Source organism: Anabrus simplex, chromosome 8, assembly GCF_040414725.1.
Source record: "Anabrus simplex isolate iqAnaSimp1 chromosome 8, ASM4041472v1, whole genome shotgun sequence".
NCBI lineage: Eukaryota > Metazoa > Arthropoda > Insecta > Orthoptera > Tettigoniidae > Anabrus > Anabrus simplex.
Window position 1 is genome coordinate 95,162,047 of NC_090272.1, and position 13,983 is coordinate 95,176,029.

General features: G+C 37.7%; 1 protein-coding gene across 3 annotated transcripts in view; it reads right to left on the reverse strand.

Annotated features, from left to right (window-relative positions):
• Nucleotides 1-287: 287 nt before the first annotated feature.
• The window catches only part of Gpat4 (Glycerol-3-phosphate acyltransferase 4), a 241,186-nt gene continuing 227,490 nt past the window's right edge, over nucleotides 288-13,983 (reverse strand). For all 3 annotated transcript variants that reach the window (XM_067152376.2, XM_067152375.2, XM_067152377.2), the window contains one exon: nucleotides 288-2,601. In XM_067152376.2, the coding sequence (XP_067008477.1) occupies nucleotides 2,514-2,601 (88 nt within the window). In that variant the 3' untranslated portion in view covers nucleotides 288-2,513. The remainder of the gene's footprint in view (nucleotides 2,602-13,983) is intronic.

The following is a 13,983-nucleotide window of genomic DNA, read 5'->3' on the forward strand; positions in this document are numbered from 1 at the left end:
GTGCATTCGCGCAGAGCATTATCTCTGACTGAAGTCTTTCATATAACACCCTTCCCCTTCCTTCAAGCATGGCTGCGGTTTGCGTTCTAATAAGGAAAATACAGCAAGTTAGATGATTCGAATCGTGCTTTTGGAAGTAACAAAGTATCCTCTTTTTCTCAAAAAGAAAAATGTTTTCCACCAATCTGATTGCGCCATCATTTCTTATACAACACGAAGAGGAACCTTTAATCTTGCCAGTATAATTTGGATACACCCTGTAGTAAAACAATAAAACCACCCTGAAGTAACAAGGACACATATATATTAAGAGATATGTATATACATATTATCCACTATTGCCGATTCATCTCACTGGAATTATGTTTCTGTTGCATGCTATTGCAAGCGACAAGTACATTATTACCATTCATACATTAGTTTGTGCTGTGATTGCCCAATCACAAAAATACAGCTACTAGAACACAATAAATGTGATGATTCATTTCACAACATTCAATTTACATTATTACAGATGTACAGTAAGCACACACCTAAAAAATATGTGTATATAACAATTATGATTATGCATGTTATTAATATTATATTCAGTCTTAATGTAATCAGGAAGTTAACAAATATGCCTCATCACATATTGCAGCTTAACCTCAAAAAGTGCACACAATGCAAGGTAATAATACTTCAGACCAATAGAAATACTTACAAACCCCAAGAAAAATAGATTCTTTTCAGACTGTTTTATTTTAAATAGAAAATCTAATCATTTTCACAAACTGTACTGCCAACTTCATGGAACTCCTCCACTAAATTAGACCCTGTTTCATGGAAGATACTTTAATGGTCACTTATTTTCACTTATCTGAAACATGTCCTTAGATGTATTAGATAGACTTTGATAAGAAATATGAAAAGAAAAAAGAAGTTTAACCAGCTTATAATGAACATTTCTTACTGCCCCCATCAACAACTACAGGACTTCAGATAACATGCTAATCCAGTGCTGCGAGTTGAAGAGAAGTATAAAGATTGTAGTTCATAAAATATTATCACACGAGACAGAATTAAATTTGTAGTCTGTAATAAAGGCAAGGCAAGGCAAGGCTATCTGTAGTATCTTTGCTAAATTAGGCAACATAGAAGAAACTTGCCAAGAAAACTCTATACGTACATGGCACCCACAAGGATTAGTACAAATGTACATTTGTTCATTTATACTCTGTTCCTGTTCAGAGGGGCAGTAAAATTGTCAGGAGTCTTATGTTTTCTAATTCCTACACAAAATTTACATTTATGTGAAAATATAAACATTGAAAGTCTCACTGAAACTGCTGCTGCCATGAACTCTGACGTTATCTTCCCATTACAAATCTTGTTAATAAGGAATTACATATAGCAACAAGACCGTTATAACTGGAGCATGGGGAATAAGTTTATTCCAAAGGGAAGATGCTGGGGGATAAATTGTCTCTAGAAGTACCTTAGAAGAGTACCACATACGCACATCTTCTAGGAAGGGTACACATGCCCTTGTAAATTGAACTGAGTAGCTTAAATGGCAAATACCATCAAATTTATCATTCTTACCCCTGTCAGGAGGTTTGTATTTTTATAATTTTTTTTCTTCTTTTGGTAAGGAAATTTACAACTGAGGCTATGAGCAGTCTAAGGATGATACAGAAAATATTTGTTATTATTTATCCTTTTAAAGTGTCTTTATAGAAAACTTTCTGGATAACCAGATTGAGATTTCAATTACATTTTATGGTTTTCTAAAAAATGTTTAGGGGGATATCTAAAAAGAAGTTGGCAATATTGTTCACAAAGGACTTGTTACAAAGAAGTTTTGTATGATCCTGGCATTGCAGCACTTCATGTTTAAGCAAGGCACACCCATAAAAATGCACAACCCATTCTCCAGGAACAGGTTAAAATAAACAGCAAATGAGGGCTTATTACAGAACATGCAGAGAACTCTCACTGCAAAAACTAACCTACTGTCGTTATCACAGCGCATTCACCTCTTATGCATTGCACGATTTGCAGAACGAAAAACCCCGCACAGCGGCCAAACAAGCTAAACAAAACACACACCACAGAAAGTCTTTTTGGCAAACAAGTACAACATCATTTGGAATGTTTACTATGGTCATGGCCAAAAGTATTCATCACAACCTTAGGCTTCTCGTTGAAAAAGTTCATTCACTACTCTCGACAAATATACTAAGTTCAAACTGTATCCATTCTTTGGTATAAATCATACCACAGTAGCTCACACTACTGTATACGGTAACTAAGGTTTTCTTCCACACAAAAAGAAGAATCACAAATGCATGTGTTGTGAACCTTCTAAAGGCGGGAGAGTATTCGTTATCTTCTCCATCATTGTGCAAAACATTATGTATGAGGAATAAATTATGCTAGCAAGAGTTCTCGTAATGCTTAGCAAACCCCATAAATATTGCACAAAAAAAGAAGGTAGACAGTGAGGTAACCAGGTCTGCAACAAAGTTGCTTCAATCCACTTTGAGACGTTTGCTAAATTCTTCCTGCTGTTTCTCTTTCCACTCTTTCTTTGGCTTCATGCGCTTCAACTGACCATCCCTGAAACAATATCCAAGGTATGAATAAGGCATTGCATTAACTTAATATGCATTAAAAACAATAGGCTCACTACGCGATAGACCCTGTTAAGAACAGTATAAGAAAAAGAAAACAAATGGAATACAATTACTGAAGAACCATGCAAGGAAAGGCAACTGTGGGGAAGTACCATCAACACCCCAAACTGGCAGGAGCTGGACAAGGGGACATGAAAATAATTATGCAATTTATGTAAAACAGACCATTACCCTGAAATAAACAGTGTCATAGTATTTTAAAACAATATAATTGAAATTATTCCACTAACATACATAAGAGCAAGTTGAAGGACAAGGAAATTTATACTGGAAAAAATTCCCCCACAATTTTGGATATTGGCGACATGATCAACAATACTCTCTTCCAGCAGACACACCAGATGAAATGATCTATTATCCCAAATCTGTTACGGTCCAGTTCTTTTACACACAATGTGGAAAGCAGTTCTACAACAGATCAATATCTGTAACATCCTCTGCAAAACTGGCAATAAAATCATTGCAGCAATGAGAAACCTCAAAGTCAAAACTGCATATTGCACTTCCATGCTCAACAATGAAGGTCTCACTGAAACTGCTGCTAAACTGCTGACACATGACTGCTTCCTGGACACCATGAAAATCTGAGATCTCTTAGAGACAAGGTATATAAAAATGGTGCCTATTAAACCAGAAAGGCAAAGGCATATGTCTGTATTAAAGAGTTAACTCCAGACAACCGGTATTACATGTAATATGTATACATGTAAATGTATATACTATTTAAGAAGACCTAACAATCTTTTGTCAAGAAATACTTTAAATCAATAGTGCTATTCACAACAGTGATCATTTAAGAATTTATAAAACACAAACTGTTATTCTCAAGAACATTATCAAGAGTTTAATGGACAATTCAACTGTTTTTATCATCTGACTTATAATTTTAACAAAATTTGCTAAGATTATATTTTAAATGTCATACCACATATCAATGTTTTTTAATGTGTCTTGCCAATTTTAATAATATCCATTTTGTATTCTTATATATTAATGTTAATTTATTATAGCTGATGTCCTTTAGGGGATGAAACATGTACTATTATAATAAATTATAAATTGTATTGAATAGGCGGACCACTTGTTCATAATATTTAAGTTTATCTTAAATATTCTCCATTGTCTTATTAGACAACCGGTAGATAAGGAAACAGGATGACTCAAGTACCGAGTAGAAAGATGCTCTTAAAATGACAGTGAATGTAGCCATTGCATACCTGCCAACTTTCCCAATTTAGGCGGGAGACTCCCGATTTTCGACAGTTTTTCCTGCCTCTCGAATATTCTATTAGTGATCCCAATTTTAGCTTATTTTTTTGGTGAACATCAAACATTTGTTTTCAAAGCCTGCCATTTCAGCTTTATACACCAGTGGCCGGAAGTCATTCATTGGCCGCTTTCAAACAAAATATTGATGTTTATTAATGTAAGAAATGTGCGCGAATGTGCAATGTTTACTGAAACCTGTATATCGCGGTGCGAACATTGATTGTCAATGTCTCGTTCTCACGTGCTATGTTCGTCTTCGTTCAAATCAGTCTAGTCTATTATAGAGAGTAGTCCTCTAGATATGAAGGTTTTTTTATAAGTAATTTAGTGACAGAATTTCAATGATAATGACTAGTGACTCTTCTAGAGATTTTAGGAGCCATTTGGTGACAATTCTGACTAATTTTAAGTTATCTCAATATAAATAAAATAAGTGTCCGTACATTGCTCAGAATTTAAAAAGGATGATATTTCTGTACTGGTCGTGACCACAGTAACGAGGAGAATTGCACGTTTTAATTTTCCATAATGTATGTATGTACTGAATGTATGTATGTATGTATGTATGTATGTATGTGCATCACAAGAAAACAGAGTTGAAGAGAATATAACGAAAATCGGTATATAAAGTTCACGCTGAGTGAAATGGTAGTTTAGGGGAAGGCCTAAAATTTAATTCTAAAATATTTATGTTATTATTGGCCCTATTGATATATTACTAATTTCCTATCATTTATGTCTTATACATTTTTACTGTACCAGCTATAACAGAGATATTCATGAATTTGGATTTTTGTTGAGTCCATATCAACACCGAGGTACGAGAAAATGGGGGAACAGAATTTAATGAAAATCGGTATGTAAAGTCGGAGAATAAAACTTCCTCTACGCTATAAATAATTTTATTCACCCTGTCCAAAATTGTAGTTTTGGGGAAGGTGCCAAAAATGACCTATCTTATTGGTCATATCAAAAAGTACTACATAACAAAAGTTACGGAGAGTACAATTTCTGATTATGTCTTATTTAGTTTTACCGTACCAACTATAATAATATTGGTGGTAATATTGATTAAATTGTGAAGATGATTATAAGAATGAGAAAAGGTCGAAGGAACGATAGCTTGAATAATAACACAAGAAGGATTCATGAAAGAAAGGAGGACTCTTTACATTGGATGCTCTAATATCACAGAGTCTGAAGAAAACTAAATGTGAAGGCCTACAATATAGAAAGCTCATAAAATTGATCAACATTAACATTACATTGACCATTGTTGTGATGTGCTTTGTGTATTCTGCTGCCATTTATCTCAGATGGGATTACTGCTGCATATCTAGTATAACAGTCTGCCTGCATATAGGCAGGAAGTGGCTGGGGTGTTAGATCCCTCTTCTTTAGCATGCCGTTCCTTCTAATTCATAAATTTCCTGATATCTTAGTATTCCAGCTATTCGATCCCTACTTTAAGGCAGTGATTGGAGTGAGCAGTGTGCACACTTTAATGGAATAACCACGAACCTACTACGCTGACGTAGCAGCGGGAGAGGTGATACTCCCACGTGGGGGATAGGGGAGTCCTAACCGGCTTGCCGGCAGACTTGAGAGAAATAAAATAGCTCTCACGGACCAAACACACATCCCCTTGAGGGTGGGGGATGCAGGCGAAGAATACATCCACGGTATCCCCTGCCTGTTGTAAGAAGCAACTAAAAGGGGTAACCAAGGAATGATCGAATTAGAACCATGAGACTACTTGTAATTAGTACCACCACGCAGGGTACACCATGGGTCGCTTTTACTTTATGTTAGATACACAATAGGTTTGCGATTAGTAGTGACAGTGTGAATCAGGGAGAGTTTTACCGTACCTGTGATTACTGCTGGGACACCTGACCTAGAGGGAAACTGTGATATGGCTTGGAAGACAATTGAAGAATGGATCACAGATGCAGCAAGCAAGGTCCCAAAGATGAACACCACAACACTGGATGGGTGAAGAAACTTTGGCACTGGTTGAAATGAGACTTAACATCCGGCTCACAGTTACAGATCCAGAATAACAAGGATGACTAATGAAAAAAGCTGAACAATGGTATCAAACACACTATTAGAAAACACAAGAATGAACACATTAAGAAACTGTGTGCAAAACTAGAGGCATATGCGACCAAAAATCACAGCGCAGAACTGTATGACAAGGTGAAATACTTAGCACGAAAGTTTATGCCTAAGACTCAGATTATTAAAGATGACCAAGGGAATATCACAAATGCAGCAGGCATTGCCAAAGTAAGGAGAAAATACTGCATCATGCTGTTCACTGATGACCCACAAGCAATGCCAGGTCACTAGAACCCAACAGACTTTGAACCAATGATCCTTAGAGAAGTGGAACGTGCAATAAAAAAGCACCGGATAGCACCAGGCCAAGATTGAATTACTGCTGAAATCCTAAAGAAAATGGGTGACCTAGGTGTCTACATCCTCCACAAGTTATGTCAGAAAGTATGGACATCTAGAAATTGGCCGGACCAGTGGTGCCACTCCATCTTCGTATCACTGTTCAAGAAAGGTTCTCCACTTGACCGTGCAAACTATTGAACGATAGCCCTCATCTCCCATGCCAGTACAAAAATGCTCACGGTGCTGAATGAGAGGCTGAAGACCTTCTTACTTCCACAAATCCTAGAGGTTCAAACCGGGTTTGTTCCAGGCAAAGGAACTTTTGAGCAGATCCTAAACATCCGACAGCTCATAGAGAAGACAAGGGAGTACAATATCAAGATGTTCCTGTGCTTCATGGACTACAAGAAAGCCTTTGACAAGGTAAAATGGTCAAAGCTCTGGGCTATACTCTGAGATGGGGACGCCGAGACATTTAGTGTACCTGATTCAACAACTGTACTCTTCGAACACTGCGAAAGTGAGAGTTAATGGAAACTTCTCAGACATCTTTTCTACTAGTGCTGGAGTGCAAGGTTGCATTCTCTCCCCTCCTATTTAATGTATATAGCGAGTACATTATGAGGAAGATTCAAGGATGGAGTGACAGGATCACAGTTGGTGGCAGTAAAATTAACAATCCCAAATATGCGGATGACACTGTGATAATTGCAAGAGATGAACATGAACTAGAAGCCATCATGCGGAGGTTAGGCGAGCGAAGCAGAGAATATGGTCTTGAAATCAACAATAAAAAGACCCAAGTGATGATTGTAGACCGTTTTGATAACAGACCTGCCATAACAAGAATTGCTGATTATGAGGTCAGTCGCATCGAGTATCTAGGATCTATTGTCACAAATACCGGAGACTGTGAACCTGAGATCCGTAAGCGCATTGCAATCACGAGAAATTCAACAGCAAAACTTACATCTGGAAGGACACCTCCATCACTTCCAAGACAAAGCACACCCTGATTCGAACTCTGATCTTCCCTATCGCGATATATGCAGCAGAAACTTGGACGATGCAGAAGGTGGATCGCCGAGGATTGATGCTCTAGAAATGTGGTATTATAGGAGATTACTGCGAATACCATGGAAAGCACACCGTACTAATGAATCGATCCTGCAACAGCTCGGCATCAGAACAAGGCTGTCTACCATTATGAACCATAAACAACTCGGATATTTTGGCCATAATGCTGGAAGACAGGAGACAATGGAAATACTTATCATAGAGGAAAAAGTCGACGGCCGAAGACCTAGAGGACGTGCACCGTTACGATGGATGGACCAGATCAAAAGCTTGACCAGGATGAGCTTACAGCAAGCAGTTACCATGCCCAAAGCAGACACTCCTGGAGGAAGATCACCAAAAGGATTGTCACGTGATGCCACTACACCCTTACAAAGAGTTGGACCAAAAGAGTGATTAGTGCCACTACGAGCGACACCATGGGTCTGGCTTGCCTACAGAATAGTACGAGTCCCTTCGATTAGTACACCTATGTGAAGAACAATATAGGTTTGCGTTGCCTATACATGGCACCGCAATGTGAGAAACACCATAAGTCTGTGTTACATGTGCGTATTACATTACCTGCGAGTAGTACCATAATGCGTGGAATACCGCGAGTCTACGCTACTTTAGAATAGTACCGCAACATGGCAAATACCATGGTTCTACTTTCCTAGCGATAAGTACCATTATGAAGGGCCGATGATCTGGATTTTGGACCCCTTTGGACTACAAGCATCATCGATTCAGGATTGTGCTCTGGAAGCAGTCCCTTGGTCAGTATTACTACTGTTTAACACTAGTTTCTGGAAATGTGGGGCATTGCAGGTCGCATCCACTGATTGCTTTAAATTTATATCCATCCATTCATTCTTAGTCATCACATTTTGAATTATGGTCGGTGGATGATTTTGGACTTTTAAATTGTCATTTGTCATTACATTTTGTCTCATTTCGTACCAGTAGGGGACGATGACCCAGATGTTAAGCCCCTTTAAACAACAAGTGTAATCTTAAATGGAATAATGACACAGGAGAGTTCGCAGCTGTCTGCAGCCTGGTCATTCTAGCTCTGGAACTTTGAACCGATAGATCGACACTGTAGTACTTTTCTTTAAAAGTCAGAATATGTGCCGTTTTTCATTCTATTGAATATTTCATATAACAGCATTAGTTTTAATTGTGACATTCGTACCAACGTCATTGTAATGACCTATGTTGACTTCAGTTGGGAAAACTAAGGACAGTCTTTCTGAGAATTCCGTAGCGAAGCATAGTTACAACAACTAGTTATTTGACCCAAATAGCATTGCACTTCGCATAATCGCACGGGTGCTTGATACATTTGATGCTATTTCGGAAGGCTTATCGGAGACCGATCATCTTCCTCTCATACTTCCTGTGAGGCAATAGAGATGGGTGATTTTTAGCCTTGTTGCCTCGTATAGCAACAGTCGGGCTTTGAGACAATAAGTGTTATAAATATATCATAGTACTGTATTGGACAAGACATGCAGAATTAGCAGTTTTGACCAATTGTATCTCCTGATTTCTCCCGATTTTTTTTTTGTAAAGTTGGCAGGTATGCCACTCTCCGCAGATTCAAAGACGTAGACGATGTGGAGAGATTGAACTTTTGGCACATCTCAAGATCCTGCCCATTCGGCGAATGCCTGTGAAAGACCAGACACCATCACATCTAGTTGTCCTTGGCCAAAATGCTCTGTGGAAAAGAGTATCTACTTCATGAAGAGGTCCAAGGCCTCCCAGTTGACTGTGGAACAAGACTAATCTACATGACCTCTCAACTTGGGAACGTGGGTTGGCGACCATGGGGCCCGTAGAGTCCTGGCATTGCTTTCACTTGTGCCAGGCTCCTCACTTTCACCTCTCCTAACCAACTTCCTTGGTCAACTCTTGTTCAACCCCGATGGTATTAGGTTGAGAGTCCTAGAAAGACTCATTTTTACGCCCTTTGTGGCCCTAGGCTTTCTGTGGCAATTACCCTCGTTTTTCAAAGTGTCAAACCTCTTCCATTTTTTCCCCTCTGATTAGTAGGAACAGAGGATGGTTGCCCAGTTGTACTTCCTCTTAAAACCATAATCACCCTCACTAATTCCCTATTACCTCAGTAAGTACAACCTCGAGGACATTGAGGTCATAGGGCTTGATGCAAGTGTGTAATGGACTAGTATAACTTGGTGGTGATGATGATTATGCTTGTTTAAAGGGGCCTAACATCTAATGGTATGAGATAGATGACATGATATAATTAAAATTTTAAAATGTCTCCACTGACTAGAATTTAAAACAAATGAAGATGAACAATGATTGTGAATTTTAAAATAATCTCAGTGGATCTAATTCGCAATGCCTTATTTTCGGTAAAATGATAGATTATGGTAGAATATGACATTGCCTTAAAATGCAATAATACATCATGCATATTCCTATTTTTAAAGACACATTAAAATATACAAACACAAACTAAAACAGAGTCAAATTAATAAAACTGAGTGAACAATAATACAAAGACTAATACGAAACACTATGTTTATATGCGATACAATAAACCACTACCCCTCATAAAACAGATGACGAGGTCTGCCAACTGCTTGGTAAGCATCATCATTTGAAGTTAGAAACTTCATAATTGTTCCATATTGAACAGAGAATCACAATTCAATACACTGATGCACAGTTACACAAACTTATGCTACAACATGTTTAATTCGGGACCGGTTTCGATACATTTGGTGCCATCATCAGCCGACTGAAAGAGCAGGGCAAAAGGTATACAATTATCAACAGACATAACACAAATATATGACAATGTTCACACTCTAAAGGATACATGTAAAAATGTAACACTTTCACAAAGATAAAATTTTCAATTGAAGTTTATAAGCAACGTGACTGTCTTGTACACTCCTGCTGTAAGCATAGAAATTACATAGCAGAAGTCTGATAATCCGGCAAGTTTGGGACCAGCCCGGTGCCGGATTACCGAAAATGCTGGACTATTGGGCAGTACCTCTTACGATTTATGTTAAGGCGTACAGCGAAAACAGCTGTAACACAGCGTTTTGCAGTAAAATGTTGATCAGCAGAATCATTAGTTTAATAACTTCGGCTCAAAATTAGGCCAGCACCAAATTTTAATTTAACACATTCAGTTTACATACATGTACTGTACAATATTTTAGTGAGACTTTAAAAAAAATCTCCAATATCTTTGTTTTCGAGATAGTTGTCACTTGGCATAAAAGTTATTTCTGATATGTAAATTGGTAAGTTCGGTGGCATTATAATTAGTATTACACTCAGCAAAAGTGACTAATTTATTTAGGGACTCTGCAGCTTCTGCCCAGCTGATTCTCTCGTTTTCTTCGCTTTCCTCATCCGAGTCAACCTTCAAGATTGAGTATAGGTTGAGGTTTTAATACACTTTGGATAATGTCCTCATCGGTTAGTTCCTGCTCAGTAGGTTCATTGTTATCCATTTGAATCCACTCCACGAGTTCCTCTTCAGATACATTACATATGATGTATAAATCCAATGTAATGTTGTGCAACACAGGGTAAGAGTCTAGAACAATGCACCATTGTCACTCTAGTTTTACAGAATGTTCTATTAACTTTTATATAGGTTATTGGACACTCGAGAAGATAGGAGAAAGCATGCTGTCATACTTTTCTGGAAGCCTGGCCAGGCAAGGTATATCAAGGATGATCTTGGGTCGAGTCAAATTGTTAGAATTGTTAGTCGAGTTAAGTATGTCAACTCATGTTGTGGTTTTGCCGTTGAAGTGGTCATGTGTTGTACCACGTGTGATCTTGTCAAGTGTTCCGTAGTGGTTGGTTGACATGCTAATGTGGCAGTCGATTGAGTTCAAGATGGTGGTTCATTTGATGTGCAACTTTTAATGTGTATATAATTTAGAAATAAAACGGTATACATAATTAACAGCACCTCGTGTGTGCATCCTTGTGAATATGATAGGCTCACGCTGGGTGCAAGGGGCAATATTCCTGAACTACTGGTCACCTTTTTAAGATGCTTTGGTGTGGCAAATGAAACCATTGAATACATGCACTGAAAGCCTCAATTGAGACATCACCTCTGTGCACCTTCCTCTTAATTAAATCTAAACAATTCTTCTAAATTGGGCTCATCAGTTGGTAAATAGCACACCCACCAACTGATGAGCCCAAATTAGTACACAGGGGCAAAACGCTGGCAACCAGGAATGAGTTAGCTGGAAGATTTACAATGTCCAATAACGGACCACTTATATTGGTATTATAAATTTACTCATTCGGGACAAATATTTCAGGTTCCCTATGGGAATCAACATCTATATATATAAAATAAGAGTTCTCTGTACATTGCTCAGAATTTGAAAAGAATGGTATTTCTGTATTAGTCATGTCCCACTAACAAGCAAATGCACTTTTTTATTTTCCAGTAATGTCTGTCTGCCTGTCCACGCATCACGAGAAAACGGCTGAACAGAATTTAATGAAATACGGTATATAAAGTCTGAGAACAAGAAACTACAGTCTAAGCTATAAACAATTTTATTCACACTGGATGAAATCTTAGTTTAGGGGAAGGTGCCTAAAATGTATTTTTTAAATAGGCCTACCTATATTAATGGTCCTATCGAAAATAACTACGTAACAAAAGTTATAAAGGATACAATTTCCGATCATTTATGTTTTATTCAGTTTTACTGTACCGACTATGATAAGACTGGTATTTCAGTCAGAAGAAAACTAAATGTTAAAGCCTACAATATCGAAAGCACATAACATTGATCAACAATAACATTACACTGACCACTGTTCGTTGTGATGTTCTTTGTCTCTTATGCTGTCACAACTCCGACAGATAGGATTACTGGTGCGTACCGAGTATAACAACCTGACTGAATATTGGTGGGAAATAGCTGGGGAGTTAGAAAACTTTGTTCTTTAGTGTGCCATTCCTCTGGTTCATACATTTTCTGATACTGCTGGCACGTAACACACTGGTTCATCATAGTATTCCAGCTATTCGGTCCCTACTCTGACGCGCTGTCATGAATGAGCAGTGTGCACACTTAGGCTCAGTAGTAGTAGTAGTAGTATAACCTGGTCTAGAATTACAATTTAGGCTTATTCCAAATTATAGCACCACAATTTACAAAATAACTGAAATTTCAACCCTGAAAAGAGCAGTTTCTTAAGAAAGGCTTCTCCTTCACTTTTATTAAATTCTATATTATTTTAGGAACTTGGAATGTACGATCTCTCAACATTTGTGGTAAACTAGAAAACTTAAAAAAGGAGATGGCTAAACATGACAGACATATTAGGAATGAGTGAAATAAAGTGGCCTGGGAAGGGGGACTTTTGGAGCGATAACTTTAGAATTATATACTCTGGAGAAAAAGGAAGCCATACAGGTGTAGGAATAGTATTAAGTAAAAATGTAGGTGTACGAGTTCAGAGCTATGTACAATGTACAATGCAGTGATAGAATAATTATGGTGAGAATAGCAAATGAACCAGTTGACATCATGATAATAATACAGGTGTACATGCCAACAACGAATCATTCATATGAAGAAGTAGATCAGGTATATGACCAGTTAGAGGAGTTGATGGATATGATTAAGGATAACGAGAACCTCATTTTTCTTGGAGACTGGAATGCTTCTGTTGGTGAAGGAGAAGACTGGAAGACTGTAGGTCAGTATGGTCTTGGAGTAAGAAATGACAGAGGACAACAACTAATAGACTTTTGTAAAGCAAAAGGACTAATAATTACAAACACCTTGTTCAAACAGCCCAAGAGAAGAAGGTACACCTAGACTGCACCTGGAGATAAAGCGAGATACCAAATAGATTATATTATGGTAAGGGAAAGGTACCGTAACCAAGTCAAGCAATGAAAAAGTTATCCAGGGGCTGATGTAGCGAGTGACCACAACCTAGTATTGTTAAAATCTGATTTAAGACTACTAAAACAAGACAGAATTAAGGAAAACTATCAAACACTGGTAAAACAGAACGTCGTAGAAATACCCAATGGTACAATAAATGAGAAATCGATGGGCCTTAAACACTATCATAAAAGCTGCAAATCAGGTAATAGGGAAAACAAGGAAACAAGCATGAGAACCATGAGTTACAGATTACGTGCTTGAACTTGTAGAGGAAATGAGGAAATTTAAAAACTCAAAGAGTGAAGAAGGAATCAGAAACTATAAAAGACTTCGAAGCCTAGTCAACAGAGAAGCAAAGAAGGCTAAGGAAGAATATATAATGAGACAATGCAAAGAAACAGAAGAAAGAATGGAGAGAGGAAACATGGAAACTGCTTATGAATTAAGAAAAAATTCAGAACAGTCACTGGCCGTAGTAACAGCATATTAAGTGAAAATGGGAAACTGTTGTCAGAGTAAAGAAGTGGGAGAAAGATGGAAGCGGTATATAGAAACATTATATGAAGATCCTGACAAATGACCTTGAAAATGAAGACAACATTACAAGTGATCAACTGGGACCCTCTTTAACAAAAGAA